This window comes from Orbicella faveolata, unplaced genomic scaffold (assembly GCF_042242905.1).
Source record: "Orbicella faveolata isolate gen_17 unplaced genomic scaffold, um_ofav_v1 contig_13, whole genome shotgun sequence".
Taxonomy (NCBI): domain Eukaryota; kingdom Metazoa; phylum Cnidaria; class Anthozoa; order Scleractinia; family Merulinidae; genus Orbicella; species Orbicella faveolata.
In genome coordinates, this window is record NW_028301540.1 from 9,540,716 (window position 1) to 9,557,401 (window position 16,686).

The 16,686-nt window shown below is 39.6% G+C and overlaps 1 protein-coding gene across 2 annotated transcripts; it reads right to left on the minus strand.

The window, feature by feature from the left end:
- Positions 1-10: 10 nt before the first annotated feature.
- LOC110066865 (rac GTPase-activating protein 1-like) lies at positions 11-16,580 on the minus strand. Of its 2 annotated transcripts, XM_089284540.1 has the most exons (24): positions 15,964-16,580; positions 15,771-15,871; positions 15,584-15,624; positions 15,399-15,459; positions 14,878-15,011; positions 14,087-14,168; positions 13,768-13,800; positions 13,305-13,331; positions 12,623-12,655; positions 12,259-12,364; positions 10,667-10,754; positions 9,829-9,871; positions 9,166-9,216; positions 9,000-9,045; positions 8,532-8,626; positions 7,976-8,032; positions 7,591-7,655; positions 6,651-6,711; positions 6,456-6,567; positions 5,938-6,043; positions 5,206-5,338; positions 4,752-4,887; positions 2,689-2,782; positions 11-1,112 (listed from the first exon to the last, which is right to left on the minus strand). In XM_089284540.1, the coding sequence occupies exons 1-24, from the start codon at positions 16,040-16,042 to the stop codon at positions 1,043-1,045; spliced, it is 1,854 nt and encodes a 617-aa protein (XP_089140666.1). In that variant the 5' UTR covers positions 16,043-16,580; the 3' UTR covers positions 11-1,042. The 2 variants fall into 2 exon arrangements, with proteins under 2 accessions (XP_089140666.1, XP_089140667.1); XM_089284541.1 differs by lacking the exon at positions 13,305-13,331.
- Between the last annotated feature and the right edge of the window lie 106 nt (positions 16,581-16,686).

Here is a 16,686-nt window from a genome sequence, read left to right on the forward strand (position 1 = left end):
CAGACAAAGATGGTTGTAACGCAGTCTTGTAAGATCGCAGACTGCTTGGTAGTTTAATCTGTATATCAAATAATATTACAAAGTGACAAAAGCTATGTCTTTAAATAAAATCGCTGTTATGCTATGCTCTACAAGAGGCAAGAACAGTGTGGATTGTGGACAGTTTGTCGACAAAATCTTCTCAATTGGCGGCGTTTCTTTTAACAAGTCATAAAGATAGGGTTACTAAAGGTACAAACATTGTATTCAGCACATAGAGATCCCGGAGTGATACAATAAAGGAAACTACAACAATATTTGGTTACAATCCTGTGTGTTCTGAGATTTCTTTTGCGCAAGGATGTATCCTTAGGGTCGTTAGGTTAGTCTCAACGAAGCAGAAATATCAGACCTAACAAAAACGACAGAAAATGCAGAATCTTGACAGAGTTAAACAATGGGACAATTTCTCCAGGTTGCTTTTGATGTAAAGCGAGGATTGTTTTGTTCAAATTACTCTTCTGTAACAGTTTGGGAAACAATATTCAAACTGGTATCATATTTACAGACGATCGATGTAGCTCTTAGGTCAGACACTTCCACATTTCACTATAACGATCGCCATCCCCGAAGAAAAACTCGAGAAACCTTAAGTTTGATTTGAGTAGTATTTTTCTACATATCCAGTAACGTTTGAGGCTGGAGCCTGATTTGGGACTTCAGCTTGCGGAAGATGCGCTCGTCACGGCAAAGATGAATTAAACGCATGGTGCAAAACCTCAAAAAATCTTACAGAAAAATATAATGGCAGCTTTTCCTTTAGAACGCAGTTAGTAGTGATATTTTACAATGTGAACCCACAGGGCCACAATGTGTAATAATTAAATCAATCTATTGTATAAGAATCGTGCGTTGAGCGTCGTATTACTCGGCAAGTCATCAAAGGATGGCTTTTTACTTTACATATCAAATAAGGAGAAAGGCCGACACGTGGCCTGTAGATACATAAACATTACATCAGCCTTTTACACTGTTTTAGAGATTTGTACTGTTAATGAACAATCTATTTCAACATCGGCGAGGCGAAGAAGTGGGTTGGTCTCTTGCTCGGGTGCTTGCTTTTACTTCCAAACCTGGCGAGAAATAACAAAAAACCACGCGGGTTAGTACATGACGTACTACTCTACCCTAAAGTTTCCAAGAAACGAGTCAGTTAGCATGGCAAGAATGCGGAAGACTTGGGACAGAAAATGTCAACTGGAGTACTTTGCCTACATCCGCAAATTCTCCAAGTAACTTGGGCAGTGCGTGGAAACACCCGCGAGAACAGACTAAATATTATACGATTTATTCTGCCCTGAATAAGCCAGGGACTTGAGAGATGCTATCTGTGTCTAGAAGTTATAATACTGAATTCTAAGAAATACATGATCCGTTGTTTTTCAGATCAATCTTGGCAACCACGAAAAATTTGCGTAGCGTTTCCGCAAGTACAAGCAGCTGTCTTCACGTTCCTCGCGGGATGTCAAGGCGGTCCTTCGTTAGAAGCGAGAATCACGCGTGTCGCTCTTGAATAATTAAACGGATGATAGCGACATAAAAGCTCACCGAGAAAGTAGCACAAAAAAATCATCTGTGGTATATATTCCTACAAACGTTCCAGTTCGTTCTTCAAAACGCAATGCGCGTTATACATTTTTTAACACGTCGGGCATAAACAAATTTTAGAAGTTAGCTTAGAGGACCGAAGGAAAGCGAACTCGCATTTGAAAATATTAGCAAAAAAGACTGGTAAATATGAAATACTGAAACAATCGCTGATATCAATAGACAGTCGCTCAGTTTGAAAAAAAAAAAAATAAAACAAGCAACAGACTTTACAACAGGAAACCTAACTGCTTCTGTAAAATTCTGAACAGATGACTAAAGCTTACAGTGGAATCGCGATTTCTCGAACCTCCCAATTACTAGAACCAAAAGTCGTTCCCCTTTCCTCAGTCGAACATTGTAATTTTAGCCTAGATTTCTCGAACTACCCAGTTTTTCAACCCGAAGTTCGCTTCGCTTGGAGGTTGGAATTATCGGGAATCCGCTGGATTTCCACGAAAAAAAAAAAACGATTTTTTTGCCACATAGCACTAACATAAAACGACGCTGTAGCTGATAATCAGAAATACTTTACGGCGCCTTTCAATAACATGTTGACTCTAAAATTCAAAGCCCGACCGACATATGCGTTTTTCGCTACAGTCAATCAAATGTTCGGCGGCTCCTCCCAGCTTCCGACTACTGCCGAGTGCTGTTTCGTTGTCTGAACTGTGCTCAACGATTTGGTTACCGCGTGGTTGGCAGTAGTCGGAAGCTGTGAGAAGCCGCCGAACATTTGATTGACGGTAGCGAAAACCGCATTTGTCGGTTGAGCGTTGAATTTTAGAGCCCGCATGTTATTGAAAGGCGCAGTAAAAGGAGGGTTAAAAATTTCTTCGTAAAACGCCACATTTGTCGCTCTTCAGAGGACTTGCATGAAAAAGTATCATCTCCGGCTCTTTTTCCGTAGCTCTTCGTTCTCCCCCACCGTCCCGCCTCTCGTGCAGGCTCGTTTCCGAACAGGACTAGCTGGTAATCAAAGCTTAAGGTCATGCCCAAAACGCCTGTTGTTATACAACAGTCTCAGCGTTCCACAGTTTATGAATTTATTATGACGGTTACCTTGGTGTCAGAGGAGTCCTGGAGAGAAAGCTTCCCTTCTTCTTCACTGACTTAGCATTTGAAGCTGTCAAGGGTCCCAGCATGCTCTCCGGTACTAAAATGAGAAAGTACAACGGTTAAAGGGGCTCAGTCACGGTATTTTGAGTTATTTTGACCACATACAAAATTACCTTTAAATGGTAGGAAACCTGAAAATAACAGTTTAATAAGATAGAAAAACACCAAAGAGATAATGATAAACCATAAAGGAACAAGGATGGCTAAGGATGGAGAAGATTAACACGGATTACAAACGACGAATCTGAAAAATTGAAGCTAAACTTTTCAATATGCGTAAACCGTGATTGAGCTCCTTAAGGTGGCTCAAAACAGTTTCCAGCACTTATATCTGGATGGGTCGTTATAACCACTCTTTATCACTTGATGCTACAATCATGGTATCAAAAAACTGCCCAAGCATTGGTGAACACGTTGTCATCATCTTCATGGCACAACAGATTACCATAGCAACAGTATGACCCCCTAAATACACCCTTAATTACAGCTTTACGGGCTCATAATTCAAAAACGGCATGGTGAACTTTTTTATATTATCAACTTTTCATAAGCATGATATGACGCAACTTTTGACAAAGTTTAAAAAAATTCTGTACGTAAGGTTCAGAGCCACCTTAACTTTTCGAAAATTTAAGGTGGCTCTGAACCCCATGTACAGAATTTTTTTAACTTTGCCAAAAGTTGCGTCATATCATGCTTATGAAAAGTTGATAATATAAAAAAAATTTCACTGTGCCTTTTTGAATTATGAGCCCGTAAAGCTGTAATTAAGGGGTTTTTTAGGAGGTCATACTGTTGCTATGGTAACCTATTGTGTCACGAAAAATGATACCAACATGTTCACCAATGATTGGGCGGTTTTTTGATACCATGATTGTAGTATTAAGCGATAAAGAGTGGTTATAAACAACCCATCAAAATCTAAGTGATGGAAACTGTTTCGAGCCACCTTAAATAGACCATTTTTGTCAAACTCGTTCCCAGGGTCTCTCTTCTACCCGTCCACTGGAGGAGAGACCCTAAGATCAAGGTGCATTTTCTTATTATGTCTCATGCGAGGAAATATTGTTAAAAAGGAATTAATGTCATTTGAATTCAGTTACTAGTCAGCTAGTTCCTCTAGTGTGATCGTCTGGGTGAGGGTAGCTCTAAAATGAGCAGTTGTTGGTGACTGACGTTTTCGAAAACCTGAGCAAAAGTCATTTTCAGAGCCAAGTGAAAACAGTTTGTCAATCGATGGTGTTGTAAGCCTGGTCCGTCGAAACTGATCGGTCGGTTAAATAAACAAAACCGAAAGGACGCACCTCAAACAGAACGACTTCCGACTAGAATTGACCGTGACAAACTTTACGCGAGTCTTACAACCAATAAAAAAAACTTAAAACCGAAAAACAACAGTTCTTTTCCAAAGACTTTCACCCAGGTGACCAAACCAGATGAGCTATTGATACCTCTGTGTTCAAACCATTTACTTCATAGACATTTTCGAGACATGAAATTTGAATTTTCAGCAAGACAAGTTCCACCAGTGTTTTTTGGTTCGTTTGGTGTATGGAATTATCAAAAGATATTTTAACGTGTTATCGTATCCTACTGCGTTTACACGCCTGATTCAGGGGTGAAAGGCGTTCCATCTGTACGGTGAGTAGCAGGGTTTATGCGGAGAAGCTTAACGGGTATACACTCGGGAACGATAGAAGTCCCGTTCCTCTATCGGATCTATGCTCGGGGGTTAAAGGTGTTCCGTTTGTGTGATGAGTGGCGGGAATATAAGGGCGAAAAACTGTCGGGTCGACACTCAGGGACAATAGGAGTTCCGTTTTCTGTGATGAGTGGCGGGGGATATAAGGGGGTTACTTACCGGGTCTACACTCGGGAGTTAAAGGCGGTCCTTCTGTGTTATGAGTGTTGGGGGGGGGGGGTATATGGTGGGGGGAGGGGGTGGGAACTATCGGGTTGACACTCAGCTCTGTGATGAGTGGCGGGGATATAAGGGAGTTACTTACCGGGTCTACACTCGGGAGTTAAAGGAGTTCCGTCTGCGTGATGAGGGTTGTACGGGGGAGATCGAATGTTCTCGTCTTCAATGTTTATAAACTGATTCCAGTAGTCAACAGGCATGGATAAAAGCCGCTCAACCACCTGACGAGAAAAGAGCGTATACACTGTAACAATGACATTGCTCAACTCTTTACATTGTTGGGCAATGGCTTGTGTAAGACCTTTTTAAACACCAAAAATAGGTCCTGTGTAGTAGAAAGCACCTGCTCGATTTTTTTTCCTCGTGGCTCCCTTTGCACGATTCTTTTTTTCAGCAGTTTTTGCTGTGCAGAAACGTTTTTGGGAAAATAATTTATAATCCATTGTGTGAGCCTAAGCTGTACCTGCATGAGATTAATCTCCCTACCCTACCTACCTGGAGTTCATATTAGAGAGCATTTATTTTCCTACGCCACCCACCTTCGGCTGCCACTTTGCCTCTTGTAACATCTGCATAGGTTCAAGGTTACTGGAGGAATTTTGAACGATGGTCGGACCAAACACTTTAGCCAGGTTACTCGCTGACATTTTACATTCAGTGCAATGGGAAACTCTAAAAAAAAAAAAAAGAAATTAAGATGAATGAGTAAAGAAAAAGAATCTTTGTTTCATTGTTCCAATAAGGACACTCCAACCATGAACCCTTTGCTTACAGTTTTTGAACGTTTTTTTTCCAGCGACTTTAGAATGAAAACTCTTCATACAATGTACAAGATTAGTGTTTTTACAGTGTAGAAATGCTTGATACCTTTGTTAATTTGGAGCCCTCATTCTAAAGTCACTAAAAACGTACAAAAAAGTGTCAAATGTTCACGATTCAAATGTCTTCAATGTAAGCACACCTAATTGCCGTTAAGAGTTGCAAAATTTAGCTCTTGGGGAGCTAATTTTCGTTTCGTATCGCAGCATAGGACTGTGATAAATCACTATGACTCACAAATTGTAGCAATGGGGCGTCGCAGTCATACACACCATTCGCTTGTTCAAATCAAGTCACGTTCAATACGAAAGCAGACCCAAAATTGACTCGTGTTAGTCTATTTTATGTCTAAGTTTTGAATGTCATTCCCCGAATGGGGACACTAGTTGGAATTAAGAATCTCTCCGTGAGGGCGGTTGTAGTCGCAAGCTAGAGTTTTTCACGTGGCTTACTTCTGTAAATGAACGACAAGATAGGCCAGTGTGTCTCTGTTTGCTTGAGGTAGTTCGCTGACTGCTTGATACGTAGCACTAGCGCTGTCATCTTCATCAGTCTTGTCTGAAAAACAACACAACAGCATTAAAATAATCTCTAGACGGACATCACTATTCGTGCGCTTCCAACGAAAGAACGACTCATAGAAAGTCCTTTCTGGACAGTGGTGACGTCACTCTAAAAACATCTGTGTGATTGGTTATTGCACCGTTTTGAATTTTGGCGCCAAAGTAACAACCAATCAGAGAAAACACCCGGATCTTTGCAGAGCTACGTCATCAGTAAGGAACTTTTTTGGGTCGATTGCAGACTCTCTCCAGCAGCATTACGGGAGAATAATTCCCTACAATTAGCCAATCAGAGCGCGCGTTATAACGGCTACAAACACAAGCCATATAACAAAAATTTATAATACCCAGTACTGAATGAACTGAAAAAATCGAAACACATTACAAACGAAAATAGTAATCCTCACTTGCTGCATCTACGAATGCTGACCACAAGTAGTACGTAACAAGAGGCTCGGCGAGCTTCCTGAAGAAATCTTTCAGCAGTCCGCAAACAACGTGGATGTCTTCAACTTTGCGCTGTAAAAGACGTACAATAAAATCAGACATCACATTTTAAGCGCTACAAAGGATCCGTATTTATTTAACGCTACGGTCTTTACCAGATCAGGAATTTTTCCTTGCAAAAACTTTTCCTTTAGTTCCTTAACACTTCGCTCGGCTCTGAAATGGAAAGCAGAAAATAAACAGACGCTTAAAACATCCTTACAATGGATACTGTAAAGTTCTGAAAGTAACCACCTTCGTTGCCTTCACTTTCAGTATCCTTTTCCTAGCGTTTCCTTAGGGGTTGTTCTATCAACGTTATCGCGGTTTTGAAATGGTAAATAATTTTCTTAAAAATCGAATTAAAACTTTTTTCCGCGAAGTGGCGCGAACTTGATGCCGCGTACAAGAACAAACACTGGGGTGGCTTTCAAAACCATGTAGAATCGGAAGTCCCATAAATTTGATAAGGTAAACAATGTTTTCTTAGAAAATTGAAGGAACCAGTCTTCTTCGTGAATGGATGAATCTCCTTGATGAGAATTTACATGAGAACAAACTACAGCCGAACTCCTTCTAAGCGGCCACCTTCGAGGGAAATGTGTTCTTATAAGTTACTATTTTTTGTTTTCAGCCAATCAAGAACCTTGATTTGGCTTTGCTCGTCTTTTCTCGCTCTTGTTGCGGCAGCCGGTGAGCTTTCCATTATATCAGACCGACAACTGGGACTAACCGAGCAAAAATGGAATGGTATGGCTCTAAACATTTTTTTTATTCCTTTTCCGAATCCACCACTTAAGAAAAGCTACTGAAGAGAAGAAGGGCAATGAACCGGTTTGTCAAAATGGAACGGCAAATATTTCAGTCCCACCGGTCCCACCTATCAAGGCGGTCCCGAAAATTCCGGTCGAAAGGAACCGAAACGGACCTTTTCATTTGACTTCCGACCGAAATTCCCGGAATTTTTGGCACAAATTTGGCACGGGATTCCAGTTTTCGCTTCCCGTTTTGATTGGTCCATTGCATTGTTGACGTTTCTTTTGATTGGCTACTTACCCTGGCACCCTGTAGATTCCAACTTCTGTAAGACCACGACGTTCAATTTCTTCGATACATTTGATCTGAGGTGAAGACATGAGAGAACCGTGAGAGGAAAAATACTATATATGTTCCTTGGATTCTGGGAACTTTCGTCCATTCTAGAGCATGACAATTTTTCTCTCGTAGTACCAAAGACTTGTTGAGGCATGAAACCAACCCGAATGCCACAAGCTACATGTAACTGTAAAAATGGACTAGCAATATACCAAGGCATTCCATGCTATAGAAACTTAAGTGAAGCATCAGTATTCCTAAGATTGAACCAGACTTGAACATTTTCAAAAGGAAGAAGCAAGATACCTGAGGTAGTTAAAACCCCTAAATAATAAAATTGACTTACAACAATCTCTGGAACCATAGGGCCTGTGGAGGGGGCATAAAACTCAATGTTTTCATCCTGAAAAAGAAGGCAGTCAGTAAAATTTTAAAAATAAATCATTCTGGAAATAATTTTCTTCTTTAGGAAGTCTTTTCTCAGTCTAGGGCAATGTTTACTTGACAAGAAGTCAGTCTGGTGGATCAATTCTTTCTTCGTATGCTTCATGTTTATAAGGCACCTTGAGTTTGTAGCACAACTACACAGCCGTGCTACTCAGGCTTTACTTTCACCTGTCAAAATGCCAAATGTACAGGACATTGTTCGAGGACAGGCTGTTATTTGCTCGCTTGATGAATAGGGTGGAACTGTTCTGTCTAAAGCAGTTTGCTTGTAATGTTTTTTCTTAGTTATAAACAAGTGCACAAAAACTAGTGCAGGGTGTCAGAGCTATCAAAGATCATCGCCACCCTGTCACTCCCACCCTTGTTCAATCTTGTGCTCTGTTTCATTTTGGTTGTGCCCTGGGAAGTCATGCAGTGAAATAGAAGATCTGTCAATTGATTAAGGTAGTACATACTGGACGTCTTTTTCCAGAGCCTGGAGTTTCACTGCATGGTACACAAGGGAGGGGGAGTTGGTCCTTACAGTCAGGATGACACACAGCTCGACAATCTAGAAAAAAGAAAGAGGAAAATCTTGTGCAGTCAAACATAGCAGGTGCCATGCAGCACAATGACAAGGGAATCCTGATTTTTCAAACCTCCAAGGGAAACAAAAATAGTTTGACAAAGCAGTTAGTTCACAAAATCAGGGGTAAAATTACAGTGTTCAAATGAGGGGAGAGAAACGACTTTTGATCTGAGTTATCGGGAGGTTCGAAAAAAAATGAGGGTTTGCGAAATCGAGATTAGAATCCATCATACTATCAGCCTAGACTGGGTGGGAAAAGCCTAAAAGACCTTTTTTTTCTTCCAGAAGTGTAATGAGGAACTCATTCGAAATAGAGCGACATCATTTGAAAGCACAACATACAGAATGCTATTACCTTTGCATTTCAAGGCAAGTTTTCCAAATTTTATCCTCTTGTTACACTGTAGAGATAAAAATGGAGATCATTATGATAGTTCTCACATTTTAGTTTAGTTGGCACAGAACTACAGTAAGTCAATGGACAAAGAGATTTATACTTCACAGTTATTCTATACACTCACTGGTTGACAAGACTCTGGTCTAATCACAGTCTTGGAGCAGAGTGCATGTTTCTGAAATAGAATAAAAAGTCATCAGAACTAATGACTTACTGATTTTCTAAGATCACTTCACAGACATGAAGTATATATGAAATAATTCATACTTGAACTGCGGTTGTAGATGAAAGTGAAGAATGATCATCGCAGTAAATTTTCCAATCTAAGCAATTGGAAAGAAGAAGCCTGAAAAAAATCAGGGCTTCAATGGGATTCAAACCAGTTGCTTAAATTGGAAAATTTACTGCGATGATCATTCTTCACTTTCATCTAAAACCGCAGTTCAAACATGAATTATTTCATATATACTTCACATCATGCCACTCCTCACGGGAAGATATGAACTCAATTAATTGACCTTGCTTCCAATGTGTGGCTTCATAGCTCAGTTGGTAGAGCATGGCACTGGTATTGCGGAGGTCACGGGTTCGAATCTCGTTGAGGCCCTGACTTTTTTTTTTCAGGCATCTTCTTTCCAATTGCTTAAATTGGAAAAGTTACTGCGATGAACATTCTTCACCTTCATCACTTCACAGATTTACACTAACACAACACAATACTGACAAAATTTTGTTCATGTTTCACCACTTGTCAGCAGAGTCCCACTTAATTTTTCAGATGACTTACTTTGTCTTTTTTAGCTGGCCCCTTTCCACTTTGTGAAGCAATTCTGAAACAAGAGAAAATTTTTAAAAAAATGGTTAAACTGTATTAGTAATCACTGTTATCCAATGCTCACTATCATATGAAGACCCTACAATGGTGGTAGCACCTACTCTCATTAACTTTTGGAAGATAAAGTCTGTGTTCGAGCCTAGTGGCCCATCGACTAGGCCAGTGTAGCTTATCCCCAGTTTCTGTATCGTGAAGTGACTAGGAATATTTCTACCCATCCTGGACTGGAGGCTAGTCACTAGTTTAACCCCACCAATAAATTTGCTGGCACCCATTTGTGTACCTAGGTGGAGAGAGGCACTGTGAGAGTAAAGTGTTCTGCCAAGAACACAACACAGTGGCCCCAGTTGAGGCTCCAATGCAAGCCACTTAGTCCTGAGTCCAGTGCACGAACCTTCAGGCCACTGCTACACAGCACCTCTGAGGTGAGAGGACAGTGTCTGAATGGCTGGTGTGACAAACTTTCCATAAAACAGTCCTATCTGAGGACTAGTGGATTCTGCTCATCACTTGTCCATCGGCAAGTGAAGTTTCTTGCCAGAGCCAAGCACACAGGAGAGGAAAACAGAGGACTATAGACTGTAGAGAATTAGCCAGGACTATTTTTTTGAAGTATTTTGTACCACCAAATTTTGGCAACTCACATCAATGGGTATCTAAAGAGTTATTGTCCAAACCAATCTTGTTGAGTTGGAACATATTATGTTTGAAGTAGACATAGATCATTGCTAAATTATTCAAAACAACAAAGGACTTCAAATGAAATGGAGATTTCTTTAAAGATTATCACCTTTGTAACTGCGGAGTCTCCTTTCTTGGGCTGGTGTATTCCTCAAGCTCTCTTATTGCATGGCGGTATGGGTTGCGATAATCTATTGCTAAGCCAAAGATAAAATATATCTGAATTAGAAAATAGCCCACAGAAAATACACATGCTGATTGGTTTAAAATCATTTTTCTATAACTTGATAGAAAAACAGAACTAGCCTGAGCTGTTGATGTAATGATGGTGTGAGCAAAGAGAATTTACATTTTGATGATCAAAAAAAAAAAAAGCAGTTTTCTTTTTTTTTTTTTTGTTGTGTAATGTTCTAAAAGAAATAGAGAACATGTTTTCTGTGTTTCCATAAGTTATATAAACACTCATGGGAGTTTGGGAGAACTCTAAAAAGCTGTGGAAACACTCGCCTGTTGGCTTGTGTTCCCACAGCTTTTCTTGTTCTCTCACAATTCCACTCTTGCTTCTTTAACTTGTTAGAAAGATGCAACATGTTTTCTATTTCTTAAGCAATACACTCAAATGTAGCAAAATGTGAATGCTGTAATTGCTAATGGGTATCATCTAGCCTGTAAACTGTTTAATGAAGGACCACAGCCTAATCAAATACTGTAAATTAAATGAGCAGGTCACTGTAGGAGATACGTCATGTATTAAATCTCCTTTACAACCAACAAATCAAATTATCATTGATAAATTTCATGAAGCTCAAAGTTGAAGTAAAACAATGTATTAGTTTAAATAGTATACAGCCCTGTCAAAACATGCTCACATCCAGCAATTTGTCCATCTACAACTTCAATTGTTTGCCGCCAACTGAACAGTGGAGTTTAGTAAACCAGACTAACGACAAATCTTTCTTTGGCATTAAATTTCGCTGTCTCCCTGCCTGCTACTACAAAATGTTTTAACAAGGCTGATATATGGCCGAAACTATTAAAGGAGAAACAAGAAAAATGGCATTTCTATATGGGCCAGATCAAACTGAATGGTAGAAAAACTTGTCTGAGGAACTTTTACTTTGAAATTTTTTTTCCAGGATTTACCCACAGTTCTAGGACATGGAAAAGAGGCCACACAAATCTTTGCAATCTTTTACTAGTTTCATCTAAACTTCTTAAACTTCTATTTGCAATGTAAAATCTGAGTTCCCATTAATGCACAGGTGTGTGTCTGATACTCACAAAAACTGAACAGGATGCACATTGTTTTTTTGGCAAAGTGCGTCCTTGGGGTGCAGGAAAAAAGATCCGAAAAGTTTAGTAACAGGCAAAGGAACCCTGAAAAGCAAAAAGAACCCCCACTCTTTGGAACTGGGGAGTCCTAAGGACCCATAGTTATCAAAACTAGGTGGGAACTCTGCAAAATGGCAAGCAAAGAGAGCAGGTAATAAAGAAAATACAACTTAACAGGGCTAAAAACAAATGACTTCCAGCTTGCCCTTCGAACAAGCAGCTCCCAACTTTTGCTTGCCCTTGGCAAGCCTTAGTTTACTTTTTTGAACCTTTTTGACAACAAAATTTTACTTTGGAAGCAGCAAAATCTACTTGTCTCAGATGACTGGAGGACACTTTTTTCAAGCCCTGCTTAAAAGGGTATCTTACCCGGTGCTGATGGCTGTATGTGTATCTGTGGACTTGGATAAGCATGTACTGGAACGTGGACAGGACTGTCTGGAATAACTTGTTTTACAGTCACCTGTCCATCAGCCTGTAATGTAATGAGAATGTTTGGATTAAATTGAAAATTCTATAGGAAAAATGCTTTAAACAGCCAATCTAGTGGGTATAATTTTTGCCTCTGTTATATGGTAATGCTACTGGTTTCAACCAAACTGTTTTCTCTATCAAATGAACAATTCAACTACCAAAGTGAAGAACCCCATGAACCTTGAGCTTACTTTGGAAACATGGCCACTGTGATAAAATAAAACTCAAATTGAAAACAGGCATTATTCATTTAATATACCTCATCAGTCTTGGGCCTTTTTGGAGGAGTAACCTGGAAGAGTTTAAATGATAATAAAAGTAGCATATAAAATCACTCCAAAACTCTATTTTCATAAATACAACCAAGGGCTTTAGACTAAACTAAAGGTGGTTTGCCGTCTTCAAGACGCTTTGACCAGAAACAGGAAGAGCGTCACAACCTTATAGATGCTTTGAGTAAAAGAACAGGTCAGTTTTTATCCTTGTCAATAATAATGTTGAAAGTAAAAATGGCTAGAAGACTGTCAGTACTGTTAGTAATAAAGTAAATGGTTTGAACACAGGAGTATCAGTAGTTCATCTGGTATGATCATCTGTATGTGGGTACAGGTAGTTCTGTAAAGAGCTGCTGTTGGTGACCAACAAGTGCTGTTGCATAGTCACCAAAAGCAGTTCTTTCCAAACTAATGCTACAATAATGATAAGGTAACCCCCCTCCCCAAGCAAAAGTAGACAAAGGCAAACTGCCTCATCAAAAAACCCAGCTGGTTTTTCTGGTCTGTGCACCTTCAAAACATCCCAAATTCTATGCTGACTGGTGAAACAAGCCTTATCTCTACATCCTGCCTTGGTACTCAAAATAACACTGGCTTGCTATAAAATTGTAATCACTTGTTGTGTAAATTAACGATCAAAGGTGTTAATAGAACAGTTAAACTTACATCAAGCTCTGGCCCTGATGGTCGAGGCTGAAATTACACAAAGAAACACTCTCTTTCAAAATTATTAGGATCACTATGCCAGATAAATTAAAAACATTGCAGTTGAACCCCTCAAATTGTAAAACAGCCACTCCTGGGTTGAGTTATTGGCTGTGGCAAGGACAGATTTCAGTCAGTCATGACAAAGAATACTGGTCCCTGTAGAGAGGGAGCTGTTTTTAAAGAATTGGGCATTAGTTGAGGCTTGTCTACAGATTATTAATGGAAATATGGAATAGAGAAGACACTTTAGATATCCAAAGAGAGATAAGTTAATATTATAAAGAGCTGAGATAATCCTAAGTCACATTAGAAAATCGGAAAATTATGTATAATAAGCCGCGTTATCTCTACCATTAAAGATCAGTATCCTAATGACAGTCAGCGACCTTTAAAGAAAATCCCAATACAATGATTCAGTTACCTTTCTAATAGGTTTCCTGGGATGAGACACATCCTAAAAGGAAACATAAATGAGTAAATGAATGTAAACAACAACAACAGCAACAACAACAACAACAACAACGGGGTGATGGTGAATATCTTTCTTGCACATTTGACTGTTATATTATTAACACTGATCAATCAAGGTAAAATCAAACAATCTTGCAGATCAAGTTTCATTTAACTAGCCTTGAATGCTCTCGGGCTACTGGTCTGGAGAGACCTTTTGATGAATTGTCAGGAGGGATTTGTAATTATCAAAAGGGACAAATAAATCAAAATAACAACAAGATCTTTACCAAGTCTTCTTCTGTGTTATCATAACTGATGTCCGAAGGGGATAATATGGAACCAGTTGATTCATCTTGAACACTAAAACGCCTAACAAGGTAATGGTAAATACAGACATTCATCCAACTTCATTCTTATTGATTAAATTAGATGCAGCTGCCAGCTAATGGTTAGTGTTCTATCCTGGAGTTCCTATTCAGCAGCCCAGATCCAAGTCCTGACCTGGCCTCTGTGCTCCAGAGTTTACCCTGTAAATGGGTAACAGCAATTTGCTGGCCAGGGGACACTTAACAATGCAGTATGGGGGAAAGGGGGGGAGTAAACTGCAATGAACGAGTGTCCCATTCAGGGGGAGTAGCAATAACACCGGTCACTTCACTTTTCCAGACCCAAAACAACAGGAATAATGGCAACAACATCTCCCCATTTTATAGAGTGAAGCAATTGTTGCAGCCTCAGTGGATCTCATCACAATGCACTATAAATACATAATTTAATAATTTTAGGGAGGTAGGGTGGAGATAAATGTACCCATGGGCTTTGGAAAAATTCACATGAAGTTCACCTACAGCTTATTGCACCAAGTGATTCCTCAAGTACTTGTTGCTCTTGCAAAAAAAAAAAAAATTGAGCCTTTTTTTGTTACCTTTTGCAGGTCTGGGAAAGCAAGATTTGCAGATGATCTTTCAAGAATTCCAGACTTTGACACCACGAAAACAAGTGCCTCAGTTGCAAAACAGCAATCAAGAGACATAAACCCATTTTAAGAATGGACAGATGCAGATCACAATTATTATACCTTTTCCTAGGGCTAGTCATGTCCTCGTGGTGACACTGGCTCAACTGCATCAGTGTCTGTCTCTCATTGTCATTCAACCTGCTCATTGTGTCCTTGTCATTCAAAAGTTCGCGGATCAGTGCGACTTGCCTCTCCTATAAGATTTGGGGAACAATAATGTACTTATAATGTGTGTACATATAAACATTTCTTACCCGGTAATTTTTTTTAGGTTACATCAGACTCAGGTACTAAATATCTCGCCTTATGCTAGAACCAAAACCGTGACAATAACGTTCATGAAAATATTGAGGGACTGGATGAAACATAGTACAATTTATGAGTGGTCTGGCTAAAAATGTTATAAAAACACAAGCTTTGGATTGCCTAAACTGCAGTTTTATATTTTTAGCCAGAGAAAGTTTCAATTTTTTTAAATGATTGCTCAGTAACTTCCTCCAGTGTTCCAATCCTGTAATTGACTCGATGAGGAAAGAGACATAAACATGTGACATTTTCATTCATACTTTATACGTTCTTACCAAGTGATCTTGAGCTGCTTCTGCTTTCATTCTTTTCTTGATTTCTATGTCAACTTGACTCCTGAAAAGATAACGGTAGACATGACAAAACTGTATACTAAAAGAAAGTTACGGAATCAAAGTTCAGGTAAAGAAGGCAGCACAAGTTGTCATTTTCATCTACGCATCATCTATGATCTACGTACCTCGCATGCTTCAGTTTTACTTCAAGCGCTTCATTTTCAGCCTGTGAGAGAATGGATAAATATTGTTAAGAAATAGAATTACTTGAAAGAAGCTATAGTACTGTGGACATGTGAAAACGTTAAAGTGTTTTGTTAAACTTCTATGCAATGTCAAGGGAAATTGACAACTTTGAACGTGAAACCGTACCGTGATTTTCGCGATGTCTTGTTTCAATCGAACAGCTTCATTCTCTGCAGCGAGCCATTTCTTCCGGCATTCTTCTTGTTGTGATACGAATTTGATAAATTCTAGGAAGGAGAAGGAATTGAAATGAATCACTTTAGGCTTACTTGTAACCAAGAATTTTGACATGCAACGAACAACGAATCCTAACACAAACCTCCTTCAATTCCTTCGGCGAGAACCGATGCGGAGCGAACGACATCGTCAAAAGATCCAACAAGTGTTGCAACAGACATGATTGATTCTTTCAGGGGCTTGAATGGCGTAAATGCGCAATATCCTTAGCTAAATCCAAACGAAAAACTGCTCGAGAAGAAACCTCCTTCACCGCTCGGCCATCTTGTTCGTTTTTTCCCTCCACTTCTTTCAAACGCAGGTTAGCCAATCAAATCACGCCTTTTATAGAGCTCACGTGATTTTTTTGGTGACTCCACAGGACAAAGATCACAGGCTCAAACTGTTTGAACCGGAAGGGAGATGAAACTGTAGTTCATCCGTAGAAAAAATTTCCATGGGAACCATAGGCATAAAAACTTTACAATTCACTTAATTTGTTTAGCACGTTTGCTGACCCTGAATTTCGACTGGTACTATGAACTGAAGTTCACAAAACTCCCAAGTACGAAGAAAGATATTAAAAGATTTTGCAAAGAAGACAGGTATTGGAAACACTTCCGGTTCTTTCAGTAATGGAGAACTTCGGTTTCGGCAATCTTCCGACTGATCTATCGATGTTCCGATGTCACCCGTTACTAGTAAGGAGTATTTCTACCCTTATGTCTGTCCTTAAATGGTATCAAATGCGTTGTCCCTTGCAGGGTTCTCAGCAGAAGCTAGCAGCCGTCGGAATTCCACCGGCTGTGAAGACGAAAATAGCCGT